Source organism: Lutra lutra, chromosome 12, assembly GCF_902655055.1.
Source record: "Lutra lutra chromosome 12, mLutLut1.2, whole genome shotgun sequence".
Lineage (NCBI taxonomy): Eukaryota > Metazoa > Chordata > Mammalia > Carnivora > Mustelidae > Lutra > Lutra lutra.
The window spans coordinates 36,560,077-36,575,178 of NC_062289.1; the positions used below are offsets into that span (position 1 = coordinate 36,560,077).

At 48.5% G+C, this 15,102-nt stretch overlaps 1 protein-coding gene across 11 annotated transcripts in view; it reads right to left on the reverse strand.

Annotated features, from left to right (window-relative positions):
* The window catches only part of FHOD3 (formin homology 2 domain containing 3), a 473,175-nt gene that overhangs the window by 46,097 nt on the left and 411,976 nt on the right, over positions 1–15,102 (reverse strand). For all 11 annotated transcript variants that reach the window (XM_047697409.1, XM_047697416.1, XM_047697413.1 and 8 more), the window contains 2 exons: positions 10,351–11,231; positions 514–672 (listed from right to left, as the gene is read on the reverse strand). In XM_047697409.1, the coding sequence (XP_047553365.1) occupies positions 514–672; positions 10,351–11,231 (1,040 nt within the window). The remainder of the gene's footprint in view (positions 1–513; positions 673–10,350; positions 11,232–15,102) is intronic.

Genomic DNA, 15,102 nt, shown 5'->3' on the forward strand with positions numbered 1-15,102 from the left:
GACCCTCTCTCTCCAGCAATAGCTAATGGCGCAGGTGGCATGGCTTCTCCAGCTTATCAACCCACAAACTAGCTCTACATATCCCAATGAACACCAAGAGAGAACCAAAGTCATTCACCAGGAGGTGAGCACACGTCGAAAGCCCTACTCGTGAAACTGTTCGTTCAGCATGTTTGGTCGGAAATGACATGAAAGAAGCCCCCACCAGTCCCCGCAGAAAGTTGTCCTCTCTTCTTCCATGCTGAGGTGGAAGCATGGTCAGAAGGCAGGCAGTAAACGAACCAGAGAGTGAGGCTCACTGAACTTCACAGGCCAAGTGGGGCTTCCCCCACAACCCAGAACTTTAAAAAACAACAACAACAAAAAGTGAGAATTTTTAACATTATTCAGAGTCTGGCTGAAACAGAAAAATGGCAAGCCACCCTGCGGAGAAAGTCATATTGGACACAGTAATGCTTTACATATGGGACACGTTAACAGAACACGAATAATGCTTCATAAAACTTCTCTTACCTCAATTCCTTCTTTGTTTAAGGCATATTCATCAAAATTCAAAATGGCTATCTTAATCGTTCTTGGAGGGGGCAGCACCGTCAGACCAATATTAATGGCATTGCTCCTCTTGGGGTCCAAGACGATGACCTCCTGCCTTTTTCCATCTGCAGCAGTTTTCTTGGTGATAAAATAAGGAGAATCCAAGATTAATGCATAATCTTCAGTCTTTTCTGTGTTTCATTATTAAAAGCAAACTCACTACTTATTTAGAGATGAAAACAAATGGCCCCGATTCAGCTCAGGAAAGGACTGGCTACTGCTCAGCACAGAAGAAAGAGATCAAGGATTAGCTCTGAGAAGCTGCCAAGCATGGGTCAGCAACGGAACTTCGCGAGTCAGACACATTACAAAATAAAATTGATTTTCCTTCAATTGGGAAAAATGTGATATTTGGCAAGAAAAAAAAAACCTGTTTTTTTCCACAGAAACAGTGGAAACAAAACTAAAACCTCTCAGCACTCCTTTCCTGCAGGCTGCAAGGTGTCGGAATGTGCCTTGGTTGGCCCTAGCACACATTGGTATGAGCCCAGAGGTGGAGACCATCAGTATACATGCGGAGAAGAGTGATGAGGAGAATCCAGCATCGTTGGCCAGTCAGCCCCTCTGCATCCTAGATGCGTCATCTCAAGGGTCTTCCCACCATTTCAACCTCCTGTGCCCCCACCTACAGAGCACCTGCCGATCTTAGACACCAGGTGGCTGCCCACTGGGTAGGTGAAGAAGGGCCTTCCAAGGAAGGGAAACCAAAGGGAACCTACTCAAGAAGAATGAGGGGTGAACGGGCACAGAGGCCAAAGAGGGGACAGGTGTCCTCACGAAGCCCTCATGTGTATGGCTTCCCTGCTGACCTGGGTGCTCCCTGGGCGGGGGAGGGTGGGCCCTGGGCTAGCACATGACCAGAGCCTAACAAGTCTGTGAGGTGGTAAAGCAACAAGTGCCGGGGCCGAGATGACTAGGCCCTCCATACTCTCCCCCTCAGCTCTCCAGAAGTTAGGGGTGGGTGGCAGTGGGGGCAAGGGAAGGGGACCCGCCTCAGCAGGCACCTGTTCATGCTCAGATTTCCCCTGAGACAAACAGAGCCGGGAGGATGCCTGTTTTCAGGTATGTAACATGCCCAGGACGACAATGATGAATAAGGCACAGTGCATCTCCTGAAGGCAAAGACCTGTTCAGCACGATGGCCAGTGTGCCCCCATGGGAAAGCGCTCAGCAGTGGGGTAACTACCTCACCTGGGGGAGGAGGGGGTCAGGTCTGGAGTGGTTGACACTTGAGCTGGGCCCTAAACAATGTCTAGGACGGAGCTGGTAACCAGGGAGTGGAGATCAGGAGCGAAGAAGAGGCTTTGTCTAGCTTGTTGGGAACTGCCAGAGATGAAGCTGGAGGCTCGAGGGCCACAGGCCGGGGACCTCAGGAGCCAGCTGCTCCAGTCTGCGGCACGTGGGCCACAGCGGCGCAGCTGATGCTGCTGACGATCGGTTGGCTGTGCTGAGGCCCTTCCGACTGGCCGGGCCTGCGAGCGGCTGAGCTCTCTGGAGAAGCTGGCTTGCTCTAACACTGGAGGCTGGAACCTGGCAAGGAGAAATGGGCTGTGGTTCCTTACGTCCTCCTGAGCCCTTCCCAACTCAATTGCTAAAATTCTATTTTAAATCCCTAAATATGCATTTGGGGATAAATTAAAATTTCCTCACGAAGAAAAGAACTGAAAGCATCCCAGCTGTTCTGGGTCCTGGTGGCCAGGAGGAACAATTCTTGTGGGTGTGATCAGTTTTGAAGGCCCAGGGACATGTGGTGCAGAAGCATTCCCACTCCACAGGGCAAACTGATCTTCTATGTATTTAATCAAGGAAGCTTATCAGGAGCCCCTGAAATTCAGTTTTGAATTTAAGATAATATTTTGTGTGTGGAAAGCAAAAAAGGAACGAGAAAAGTTTTGGCAAAATGCTGGGTAGAGGCAACGAAGAGGGATGCCAGGACAAGAGGCCTGGAGACCCACGGTAGACATCCTGTGAGCAGGAGGAACTGGTGCCACATGAGGAGGAAAGCAGGCATGGCAGGAGAAACAAGTACCTATAGCCAGGCTCCAGGACAGGAGGCATTCCTGGAAGGCAGGGATTCCCTGGGAATCATTGGCCCTTAGCCCCTCATCTATATAGCCCCTCTCACTCCAAGAGCCTGGAAAGATGCATGAGCAGACTCAGCCCAACCCAGCCTATGTACAAATGAGAAAAAGATGCCCCCTTGGAGGAGACACAGCCCCATGGCAAACAGCTTGAGAGAGAAGCACCACTCAGATTTCAGTCTCTCCCCCTCAGTCAGCATTCACGTATGGCAAACCACCGACAGACACCTATGCGATGGTTCTGAGCCGGACACGTCCTGGTTCCCATTCCTAACAGAACCCAGTTTACACCAGTGGACACGCCCACACACTCCCCTATGAGTCAGGGAGCAGCAGAGCCGCCGAGCATCCTGAAATGACAGGGAGAGCTGGCCCCAAAGATGACTCCACGTGTTTTCAGAGCCCTTCGACCCACCCAAGTGGAAAGGAAAGGAAGGAAAGAATAAGAATTAAAGTAATATCTGAAATTGAAGTTTTCAATCTCTGAATTTTATCCAAGAGGTGTTTTAAATGCTCTTCTTCAAAATTAAAACAGACTTCACTGGGCGCTGCTGAGCATGTAAGAGCCCCGGGGTCCATTCTGCCCAAGACAAAGAAGGGGTCATGTGGGGATCTCTGACTCTCTCCTTCCTTCCCACAATAACCTAGAGCAGCAACTTCAAGGGTGAGCCAAAGTTCTCTGTGCCTGGGAGCACATGTCCATGTCTCAGGATCAGTAGTCATCGAGTCTGAGCCATCTCAATTGTCTTTCTGTGGTCAAAGCCCCAGAACAGCAAGAGTGGCCCTCACAATGTCCTTCTCATGGTCCTGTGACAGAGTACCTGTTTGCAGGACTCTGCCTCTTAGAACAGATTGGTTCCAGAGAGCAGACCTCAACCCAGAAAGCTGACAACTAGGTGAATTGGGGACTGCCGGGAATGGTCAGAGCTCTCCCCCATGCCTTAGCAGCTAGCAACAACCACTTAAATTAATGATCTCCTCTATGCTTCTCAGAAACCTTTATGGCCTTGGGGGCTGCCCATATGAAACCTTTTCCTGGAAGGGCTCACTTCTGCCTTCCTGGAAGCCGGAACTTCAGTCGTCTTGCACAACTTGGAAAAAGGGAGTTGAATTGTTTTAGAGACCTCCTTCCTACCCCTTCCAAAAGGTCTCTCCTTGCCTTGACAGCATCTCTTTTCATGGAGAGTAACCTCTTCTCTTACCAGTTTGGCCATCTATACTGCGCTCCTTCCACCCCCCCCCCCCCCCCGCCGCAATCTTCTTGGCTAAAGCAGTAACAAAAACAAACACAAGCCCTACATGGCATCCAAGGCTGAAGCATTTCCCCAGAGACAGTATTTCTGGAAAGGCAACTGTTGGCATGCTAGAGGATGCCTGATAGTTGGGGTTCCAAAGGTGGTGCTCTCTTAGATGCTAAGCATTGCTGCCTGGTTCTGCTCAAGAGTTCAGGTAAACCAGGCTTTCTGGAAGCAAAGCAGAGCCTGGCTTCATCCTGGGGTACTCCATACCCCTTAAAGAAGTTCTTATTTTCCCCTGAACCCTTCAGGACATATTTGGAGAAGTGGCACGTTCGGAGACAGCTCCACAGTGGTTTCCCCACCCTGCCTCGCTACCACTCACCCCAGAGTCTGCTGTTCCTGTTTTCACTTTCCGCCAAGTCCTAGTCTAGCACACTGTCCCCAGAGCCTGGACCCCCAGGAGCCTCCTTCCAGCAATCCTTTCCTCCCTGAGAGTTCTTGAGATTTGGGAGGTGGGAGACAGATCTCTTCTAAGATGATGACCTTTTATCAAGAAATAGTAGAAATAAAATGGAATCCAAACATCACATGGACAGACTTGGGAGCCCTAAAAGTAGCTTCATCTGGCATCTGACCACTCATGACTGTGTGACTTTGGCAAGTCACTGGACCTCTCTGACCTTCTGTTTCCTCTCTGGCACATATATCACAAGGTTTGCTATGAGAATAAATGAGACAAAGGATGTAGAGCAGCAAGAATAATGCCTACCTTATGGTGGGCACTACAGAAGCATTTGCCAGAACTGTCAGAATAGTATTACTGGTATTAATACATATAAAGTCCTTATGACAATGCTTAGAACACAATGCTTCCTTTTTTTTTTAAGGTTTTGTTTATTTCTTTGTCAGAGAGAGAAAGAGAGAGAGAGAGAGAGAGAGAGAGCAAGCAGAGGAAGCAGTGGGCAAAGGGCAAAGGCTGAAGCAGGCTTCCCCACTGAGCGAGGAGCCTGACTCGGGACTTGATCTCAGGACCCTGGGATCATGACTTAACTGAGGCAGATGCTTAACTGACTGAGCCACCCAGGCATCCCAGAACGTAGTGCTTTTTAAAATGATCTCTTACCTATTTCACCAATAGTGTTTCTTTTTATTGTTTTTACTCTGTTGACATCTTAAAAACATGTGGTCTACCAATGTATATTTTTCATGCCTAATGCATCTACCACGTTTATTGATCAAAGGCACCTACATAAATAGGACTGTCAGATCAGATCAGTGTCCCCACTCTGAAGAGTGACAGTTCCAGAGGAATGGGTAGAGACTCCATAGAAAATGTAGCCCACGGAGCTGCTTGCTGGGGACATGATCAACTTGCATGGGGCTTTGTGAATGAGTGAAAATAGCTCATGGGTGTTCATCAGAATCTGTGCAGACCTCCAGGCATATTGAATCCCAGAAAATGAGTGCACCTTCAGGGGTACTAAAGATTTTGCAAAAAAGAATGTAGAGAACATCATGGATTCTGTTTTTAACAAAGAATATTATGGTGATTTCCACATGCCGAATTCCCTTTGGAAGCTAACAGACTAGTCTCCAGGACTAACACAAAGGGATGTTCCGGAGGAAGTACAGGAGAGTCTTCTTTTCCAGCAGACAGGGCTGCCTCCATGACTGATGGCAGAATGGGTAAACATTTAGTCACTATCACTAGCTGGGAGAAATTCAACATCATGTAACTGAGGAGGAAATAGGCCTGATAGATCTACAGACACTTTCTGAAGGAAAACCAGAAAATGTAGTTTTTTTTAGACCAATGCTTTACCAACTGTGGGTACACAAAGAATCTTCAGTGACTTCTAAACATCAGTAACGCCTGGGTTCTATCCTCTGAGAGTATGATCTCCTTGATCTGGAGCAGGGCATAACGGGTCACAGACGTTAAATGATCTCTCATGCAATCAGAGTTATTGATTTCAACTTTTGAGACAGGAATTTTGAGTAGAAAGGTATTCTTTCAAGAGGAATGCAATTTAAAAATAGGAACCAAAAGGCAAGAGATAAGAGGACATTTCTTAAAATAGAACAACAGTAACAGGGTACTCCTGTCCATTCTAAAATGTAACAAGGACCGATACTGCCATTTTTATGAATGATGCAGGATAAAGTCCTGACAGCTACAGACAATGCAGGAAGTTTTTATCAACGTTACAGTGAGACTGACATACCCAACAAATGCCAAGTTCACATCCCAGGACAGGGAGCTAAGCGGACAGCTATAGAGAAAAAAACAGTCTTTCCACAGCATGGGAGGCTCTGGGGTTGGGTGCAGCTGACCCCTGAATGGCCACACATTCTGCCACAGCTAACATCACGAGTGAGGCTCTTGGAAATAAAACAATCTGGTTCCTCCTCTCCACACAATCCTGGGGCTTCTGCCTGTGGCATACCATGATAAGGAGGACCAAGGTCCAGAGTAGGGCTCCAGTGAAGGCAGAAAATTCCTCATGAGGGGCAAATATGAAATAAAAAGCATGGGGGGAAGGGGACAGGTGTGGAGGCATGCAATCTGGGCAGGTAAACAGCGTGGTTTCCAGTTGCCTAATGCTACCATGAAGAGTCACTCCTTTGAGTTTTTAAAGACTGATTTCACTAGAAATAAAGGACGCAAACTTTAAACAGTGGATCTTCGGTGTACAGAACCTGTCACCCCATGGTGCTGTGACTGAACATAGGAACTGCGTTCAGGATGTGATTTATTAGATGAATAGCCCTAAGCTGGAGAGCACTCCCAAGAAATGCACAACCTCTCAAAATGCTTCTTGGCTTCGCTGTCACAAACCCTGGTCTGGCTCAGCAAAGCATGGGCTCCACGATGATAAATCATTCCTCCTCACTCCCCACTAACTGCCAAGAGTGACGCCAGAAGATATTTTCAAAACTGTCTGTTGAGAAAGTGACAATGACAATGAGGCCACGATACAGATGTCATAAAGATGGGACAACTGTGGAATTTTCCTAAGTCCTGCAACAAGGGAGACCGATACACATTGATGAGCATTGGTGAGCATTAAGGCAACAACATCACCCAACTATGTCTAAATAAAGGCTGAAAATCCCATCGTTAGGAATGGAGTTTCTGAGGAACTTGGCAGAATAGGCTTGCCTTATCATGAGGTTTTGGGAAAAAAAAGTATTATTTTCCCAGTTCTTCTGCAGCAGTCATCTGAAGCTAAGACCAGCTGCAAAACAGCTGCATTTCCCATGGGAATGGAGTACGTGTATTACCCAAACCAGGCCTGGAGAGCAAGGAAGAGCTCTTAATACTCACACCAGGACAAAAGGGACACACCTGGGCCAACCTGGACACACAGGATGTATGGTTAGCCCACTGAAGTCCCAATGTCGGGTTTTCTCTGAGCATGACGTTAGATAAAATAGCTTTTCCATATGTCCTGAACTAGAACACAGGGTAGGAAAACTTGACTCTCTTCCCAGGAGAATAAAACTGAATGGGGTAGGGGGTGGGGAAGTCAACATGGAGAATGGTGGTGTGTGTGTATTGGGGCGGGGAGGTGGGATCAATGCCCTCCTCATTGGTATCTGATTTTTCGTTTTAAATCAGTGGGGTGCAACTTTGGTTGAGTCCCTAGGGAGCTTTTAAAAATAACCCAGGCTGGGGCTCAATCCCAGACCAAATAAACCATCATTCTCTGAATTTTCTTAAGAAGTCCCTGCTAATCGTATCTGATCTACTTTAAAATGCCAGGGTAAATAAAGTTGAAAAAATTTCTTCAAACCCATTTTGGAGTTCCCTCCCCATGATAAACCTAATGAGCCCAACGGAGTAAGACAGGAGGGAGTCCCCAGAAGGGGAGACCAAGTCTCTTCCTTCCTTCTGTTTCCTCTTCCACTCCACACAAGTCTGGGTCTGTCTGTAACTTAGGATCTAAAAACTGCCTTTTGGGAGCAGGAGGGGCTTTGCTACTCTTGATTGGGCACATGGGTTGAAGACCACTTCCTGGGGCTTCCTCAGGATGATGGCAGATCCACAGGGGCATCTCTCCTTACCTCCAGGGCTTTCTGCCCTGACATCTTTCTCTGGGGTCAGTCCTATGATCTCCTCTGTGATTTGCCACACCTTAGCCCAGCAATAGAAGCACAACATGATGAAATGTAGCACAAGATTTCTGCCTTTCTCCACAGAAAATAATTAAAGTCATCTTACTAAAAATCTATATATATTTCGTGCTGAGAGAGAAAAATGGCTCCAGTTCCAAAAACTATTTGGAAAGGAAACACAAAAGCATAGTTTTCTGTTCTTATTTCCACTAAGTGGTCACCCAGCCTTGGATCTGGAACAGGAGTCTTTATTTTGGGGGTGACCCGGATGGTCACGAGCATGTTCCAGAACTCTGGTCTAGTGTAAGTTTTCTCACAAAACCCCAAACCAATTCCCTTTGCTCTGTGCTGGCTTGTGAAGTCTATTCCATTATATTTGTGTTGCTCACTATTGTGTTTAATGAAGAACGTCTCATGAGCCAGAATTCAGAAGTGGTTGTTTATAGCTGTGTTTTATGAAAATCACAGTAGAGAATTAGAAACAGAAATAAAATTGGTTATACCTGCTTTACTAACCTACACTTAAGGGATTCAACTCCCCACTGTGATGTATCTTATTCCTAATGTGCATTTTCACCTTCTGGGACATTTGTGAATTAGTTCCTGCTCACATTTCTTATCTGTGCCCCCACCCCCAGCCCTACCCAAAGAGCAAAGGTATGGCTTTCTAGGTCCCACGGAAGAACATACTTGAATCCATTTGGTAAATTTTTCAATATACTATTATGTTTCTCTTATGCTCTCACCTTATAAAAACCAGGCAAACATTTGTCCTTCAGCCAGGCAATAAAGTATTTTATGAGGTCACCACCTGCTTCAAGCCAGAATGGAACTCTGGGCTACTGAGCGGGCACTGACCAGACTCTTGTCACCAACCAGAGTAGAGCCAAGAGAAGGAGGGAGGCAAGTGGACTGCCCATTTGGGGTTTTCTCAGTGAAGCTTTTAATCTTGCTATTTCCTTTGTAAAAATGAAATCAGAAGTAACTTCACTGCCAAACTGCTTCTCCCTTGTCTTCCTCCCACCCGAGTCAAGGACCAGCCTCCTACAGGGGCTGAGCACCCAGGGGAAGCCCAGAGGGCACACCAGCCAGAGGAGCCCACGTGGGAGGTGGCAGCCAAGGGAGACCAGCCAACTAGATCAGTGGGTTGGAGGGTGGTGAAAGCAGGCCCTGGGGAACTCTGGGCCACCAGAGACGGCTGCTGGAACCCGCCAGGCCTGTCTTGTCCCAAATGCCGGACTGCACTGGAAGAACTCAAGGGGGCGTGTGGGAGGCTCAGCACCACATGTCCCCAGTCCTGGCAAAGTCAGGACACAGACACACAGAGCGGGTGCCCAACCTCACTTTCCCCGATGTCATTTCCGAGAGAGGACAAAAGAGGGTCTACTTTCGGCTGAAGGAGAGCGCTGATAGGACAAGCTTCGCTATGCTGGATCCTAGCTGTCTGGCTTTATAAGCAGGAGGAAGCGTTCATTCTGACTCAGGGCCGGGGGGTGGGGGCGGGATTCCTGAGGCTGGAATAGTTTAGATTCACATCCTTGCTGAGACTGGGCAGAAATCGACACCAGGGTAAAGGCCAACTCAGGAAAAGCAGCCCTACCTGCTCCCCAGCGCCCCCCCCCCCCCCCCCCCCCCGCCCCGCCACCCCAGGCACTGACACTGTCCCCTGGCTCCCTGTCTAAAGGGCACTCTTATCCTGAAGTTGATTTGATCTTTTTGATTCAGAATTGGTACTCGACTGGCAGGTGGGGGAGCCCAGCTCAGGTAGCTTTATACTCACCCCAAATGCTGATAAATGCAACAACACATACAGCTAAAACTAACTCGCAGTAAATTCTCTCAGGTAGATCTGCAGACTCTAAATTACTGTGTGGTTCCAGCTGAGGTTCCAACCACCACCAGCACCCACTATAATCAAAGGTAGAGTAAGCAGACCCAGGGATAAAGTCCGTGCGTTTGATAAATGTGCAAGACTGCTTTCCTCTCGTTGACATCAGTGTCTATGGTTGGGCTATGCCAATACTCCCTGGCGACTCTTTCTGCCTTTTCCTCTGGGTGATTTGGTTCTTTGAAAGCTGCTTTGCCTAAGGGTGTTAGGAGGCTGCCCTGCCCCTTAGCCAGTTAAGGTCCTGCATGCGGTAGCTTGTGTCTAGCACAGGGCACAGACTAGTCTCTGAAAGGTCAGACTGTTACACGAACCGCCTCTTTTACCACGGAGCCAAAGCATTGCGAAGCGATCTTTACACACCACAGACCTCTGACTCCTACCCAACAGCGGAACTCTGCAAATCAAGAAGCATTTGGGATGCCAGCGGTACCTTGGAGACGGCCAGTTCCTTCGACTTAGACTCAAACAGGTGCTCCAGCCTGGACGTGTCCACCTTGATGGGTTCCAGTTTCGACCACAGGAATTCTCGGCAACGTCGGTTGTTCTTACACGGCCACTCGAACGGCCGCACTTCGTTCCAGAAGAGACGGATGGTCTTCTTTTTCTTGGTGAATGCCGGCTGACCCCGGGGGACGTGGGGCCACCCTAAGCCCTGAGGAGCGTTGAATACTGGAGGAGGAGCCAATAAATTACCGGGGACTGGAGGGGGAGGCACGCTGTCCAGCAGGGGCGGTGGGGGTGGGGGCGGCAAACCCAGAAAGGTGGGCGGGGGCGGGGGCGGCGGCCCCGGGGCCTCCCTGGGACCCAGGTCCACGTCCAGGACGTCCACGTCGTCCTCCTCCCCCAGGTCGGTGAAATCCATGTCTTGGATTCGGAGCTCCCTCGGGTTGGCCATGAGCTGGTCCCAGATGTAGTCAGATTCCGTCTTCGGCTGCGCGGAGGCTTTCTCGGGGACCTTGTCATTTGGCTCGGCGTCAGGGGAGACGGAGCCCCTCCCTAGGTCCCCGCTATTGAACTTCTCAGCGAAGGCTTTCACGCTGCCCCGATTGTCCAGACAGCCAACGTCCACCCTCCTGACGCTGTCATCCGGGGCCAGAGAGTTGGCCTGCAGGGTGGATATCCTGCTGGCCAGGCTGGCCACCGCCTCGGCGCCTGGCTCAGTCCTCCCGCTCTCGCCCTCCCCCTTCTCCTCGTCATCCGTGGGCTTTCTGTTATGGGCATACAGCATGTCCAGCATGAAGCGTTTGTTGGTGAGGATGTCGCCGCACTGTTCATTTACACCGGCATCCTGAACACCCGCGGACCACAAACCTGAAAGCATACAGGAGGAGGGAGAGAAAGTGAGCAAGCGGCAGGTGTCTCAGTCTCATGAGAAACCAGTTAGGGAATAGGGCGGCCTTACACACAGAGTGACTTCAGACAAGACACTGAAATAAAGCGACTGAAGGGGAAGGTGGTCCAGCTCACAGGAGGCTCCCGACCAGGAAGAGAGGCTGCATCAGAGTCTCAGTGACCTGCCCCAGGATGCAAGACCCTTGTAGGCAGGACACTGCTCTCAGCTCCCACCGTGGCTCAGGGGAGTATTTTCCTGCCTACCCAGGACAGCAGGTCCTGACCCACCCAGCCATGGGTAACTAGGGGGCTTCTGTCCTAACTAGATGCAGGGAAAGGCAAGGAAGATGCTCCCTCTCCCACCATAGGACAGGTGTTGGGAAGGCTGGAGAGTGAGGTCTGTTTCCACATCTGTGTCAGTACAGCTCATGTGCCTGGGGAAGCGCACCAACCATGTCACCAGTCGGACCTTAAGTCTGTGGTCACCTGTGTTCAGGAAACCCTTAAGCCTGCCTGGCAGCCTCATCCGTGACCTCTTCTGGGGGACTCTCCCCAACTCCCCTCTCTCCTCAAATCTCTCCACCATCTCATCTGCACACCAGCATAGCCTTGCTTCTAGTTCAGCAGCTCAACAGAAGTCAGTGGAGATCTTGCAGGGTCTCATCCTGACTCCCCTTCTGCACCTGAAGCCCAACCACAGCCTCCCTCCTGTGACTACCGATAAACCACCCCCCTTAGCAGGGGCAACCACTCCACGTGCGCCTCTGGAAGCCGTTCCAGCAGTTCTCTGTCCTGCATTTCCCATGCTCCGCCCACTAGACCTTCCTGCTGGCCTGGTAATATGATATAATTTCACCCATCTTAAAAAAGCAAACAAAACTCAACTCCACTTAGCCCTCCAGCTATAATCCAACTTTTCTCCTTTCCTTTCAAGTAAAGCTGCTTATCAGAGTTGTTTCACTCACTGCTCCAATTTTTCTCCTTATTCTCTCTTGAACCCTGTCTAACGAAGTTTTTGCTCTCAGCACCTGTCAAAGCTGCTCCTTCTCAGGTGGTTGAAGACTTTGGTGCCGCACTAGACCCAGCAGCTCACTCCCTCCTTATGCCTTCACTTGGCTTCTAGAACATTGTACTCACCTGGTCTACTGCCTTTCCTCTGACTGCTCTTTCTTCGTCTCCTATGCCAGTTCCTCCTGATCTTTACCCTTTAAATGTCCTTGGCCCTGTTATATCCTGATACAGTTAGTTACCATCCCATCCAGTCTTCGGGCTTTAGGTGCCATGTCTGCCCTCATCCACGCCCCCCCTCTTAACCTGCTTCTCCTGCAGTCCTTTCCTGTTTGAGACATGGCAACTTTCATCATCCATTTGAGACTGATTCCAAAAATCTCAGTCCTTGGACTCCTCCTGTTCTTTTATGCACACCATCTAACACAGCAGGGTGTCCTGTTAGCTAAATCTTCATGTCACATCCAGAATCTGCCCACTTTCATCACGTGCCCTGCCATGGCCCTGGTCTGAGCCAGCATGGTTTCTTGCCTACAACACTGAAGAGGTGTCCCCTCGCTGGTCCCAGCTTCCACACATGTCCCTCTAGAGTAAGTTCTTGACAGCAATGCCATGTGTTAAAACGTCCGATCAGATCTTTCTGCTCAAAGACTTCTAAAACTGCCACATTCTGCCAAGAAAAAAGCCAGTGACCTTTCAATATTCCCAAACCCTGTGTGAGCCCACCTTAATTTTCTTGACAAACATACCCGGACCTCTTTAGCTATAGTAGCTGCTTGACATTCTTAGACCTCACCAGGCATGATCTGGCCTCAGGACCTTTGCCCATCCCAGAACGAACTGCACCCATGTAACCACACAGTTTGTTTCTCAACCTCCTTTTAGGTCTTTGCTCAAATAGCACCTTCTCGATGAAGTCTTCCCCAACTACCTTATTTAAAATTGTGCAACACTTCCTCCCTCTCCCCAATGCCATTTTTTACCCTTTCCAGCATTCATCACAAGAGTACTTTAGGGGTGCCTGTGTGGCTCAGTGGGTTAAAACTCTGCCTTCAGCTCAGGTCATGATCTCAAGGTCCTGGGATCGAGCCCCACGTTGGGCGCTCTGCTCAGCGGGGAACCTGCTTCCCCCTCTCTCTATACCTGCCTCTCTGCCTACTTGTGATCTCTCTTTCTGTCAAATAAGCTAAAAAAAAAAAAAAGAGTACTGCCTCATCTTCCACACATTTTCCTTATTTATTTTATTGCTGCCTTTGTCCTACCACTGGAATGATTATAAGTACTCGTTAAACTGTCCTCTTCATTGGAATGTAAACTCTACGGGAGCGGGGATTGGGTTTTGTGGTTGCTGTTGTTCCTTGTTGTACTCCCAGCCTCGAGGATGAATCAATGAATGGTCAGGAAAGTTACTCCTCTGAGTTTGCTTCCTAAGGGCCAGCAGGGCTGTCTGGTGGGCATTCAGGATGTGAGTTCCATGGTATACCCAAAGCCTTTATTCGTGTTGGGGAACAGCAGGGGCCTAGGCCACCGACGTGCACATCAGGAGCTTTGGTTCCACCGAAGGAGAATGGCCCAATCAAACATGCTGGGAGTGACACTGTTCTCTCCCACCGGGCCCTGCCTTGATCTTACAGGAGGCATTACTGGGGAGGCACAAAGGTCCCCTGGTGCTCTCCTTCCTCTGTAGCTTTGTCCTCTGTTCAGCAGTGACCTAACCTCACCAAAGGACCAATAACCAGAACAAGGAGCTCTTGAAACCTCTCACAAGTGTTTCAAAGCACACACTTAGGAGCCAACCCCCATCAAAGAGGGAGAAGATGGCATTTGAGGACATGATGGGAAAATCTGGGTATCTAGAGTCCCCACAACTGGCCAGACAGCCCTGTAAATGGGAAGACTGCTTTGAGGTCAGCAAGCTGCTGCACATAAAGTGGCTGAGTCTCTCTCTTTCTCCATGTACTGGGAAATGTTGCAATTTCGTATTTTGTCAACAAGGAAAAGGACACAATTGGAATATTTTAAATGCTGGGTTTCTCCCTTACTCTCTTTACTCACTTAGGTCTTTCTGCATCATTATGTAGTGTATGCTACACTACATAGGCTTCTTTGTCTCTAGTAATTGCCTTTGCTTTGAAGTCTACTTTATCCAATATCAATACAGTCTTTCCTGCTTTGATTCATGGTAGCATGGTATATATCTTTTCCCAACTTTTAACTTTCCATCTGCCTGTGGCCTTATGTTTAAAAGGAGTTTTGTATACATGGCATAGAGTTGGGTTATATTTTTATCTGCAAATCTCCATCTTTTAATTATTGGGGTGCCTGGCTGGCTCAGTCGGTAGAACATGTGACTCTCGATATTGAGGTTGTGGGTCTGAGCCCCGCATTAGGTGTAGAGACTACTTAAAAAAAATGAGGTAGTTATTACGTTAGGGCTTCAGTTGACCTCTTTATTTTTTGTTTGTTCTCTTTGTTTTGGTGGCTGTTTCTTCTTTTTTGGTCTCAGGTGGGTTACCTGAATATTCTTTAAAATTTCAATTCAATTTTTACTGCTTTTGAGTCCGCTGTTTCATATAATCTTCTTAGCAGTTGCTCTAGGAATTACAATATGAACACAAACTTCTCCGTGGGCTGGTACTGAAATTCTACTACTCTGAAGCATAGAACCCTTACTTCCATTAGACCCTTTGACTCTCCCTACTTTAAAAACAGAATTGTCCTAAGCATTTCCTCTACATACTTGAGCACCAGACATCACATTCTAATTTTTGTTTCTACCATCACATAGGATTTAAGAAAATTATTGAGGCAAAAGACAGTCTTCTTTATTTACTATTTTTAC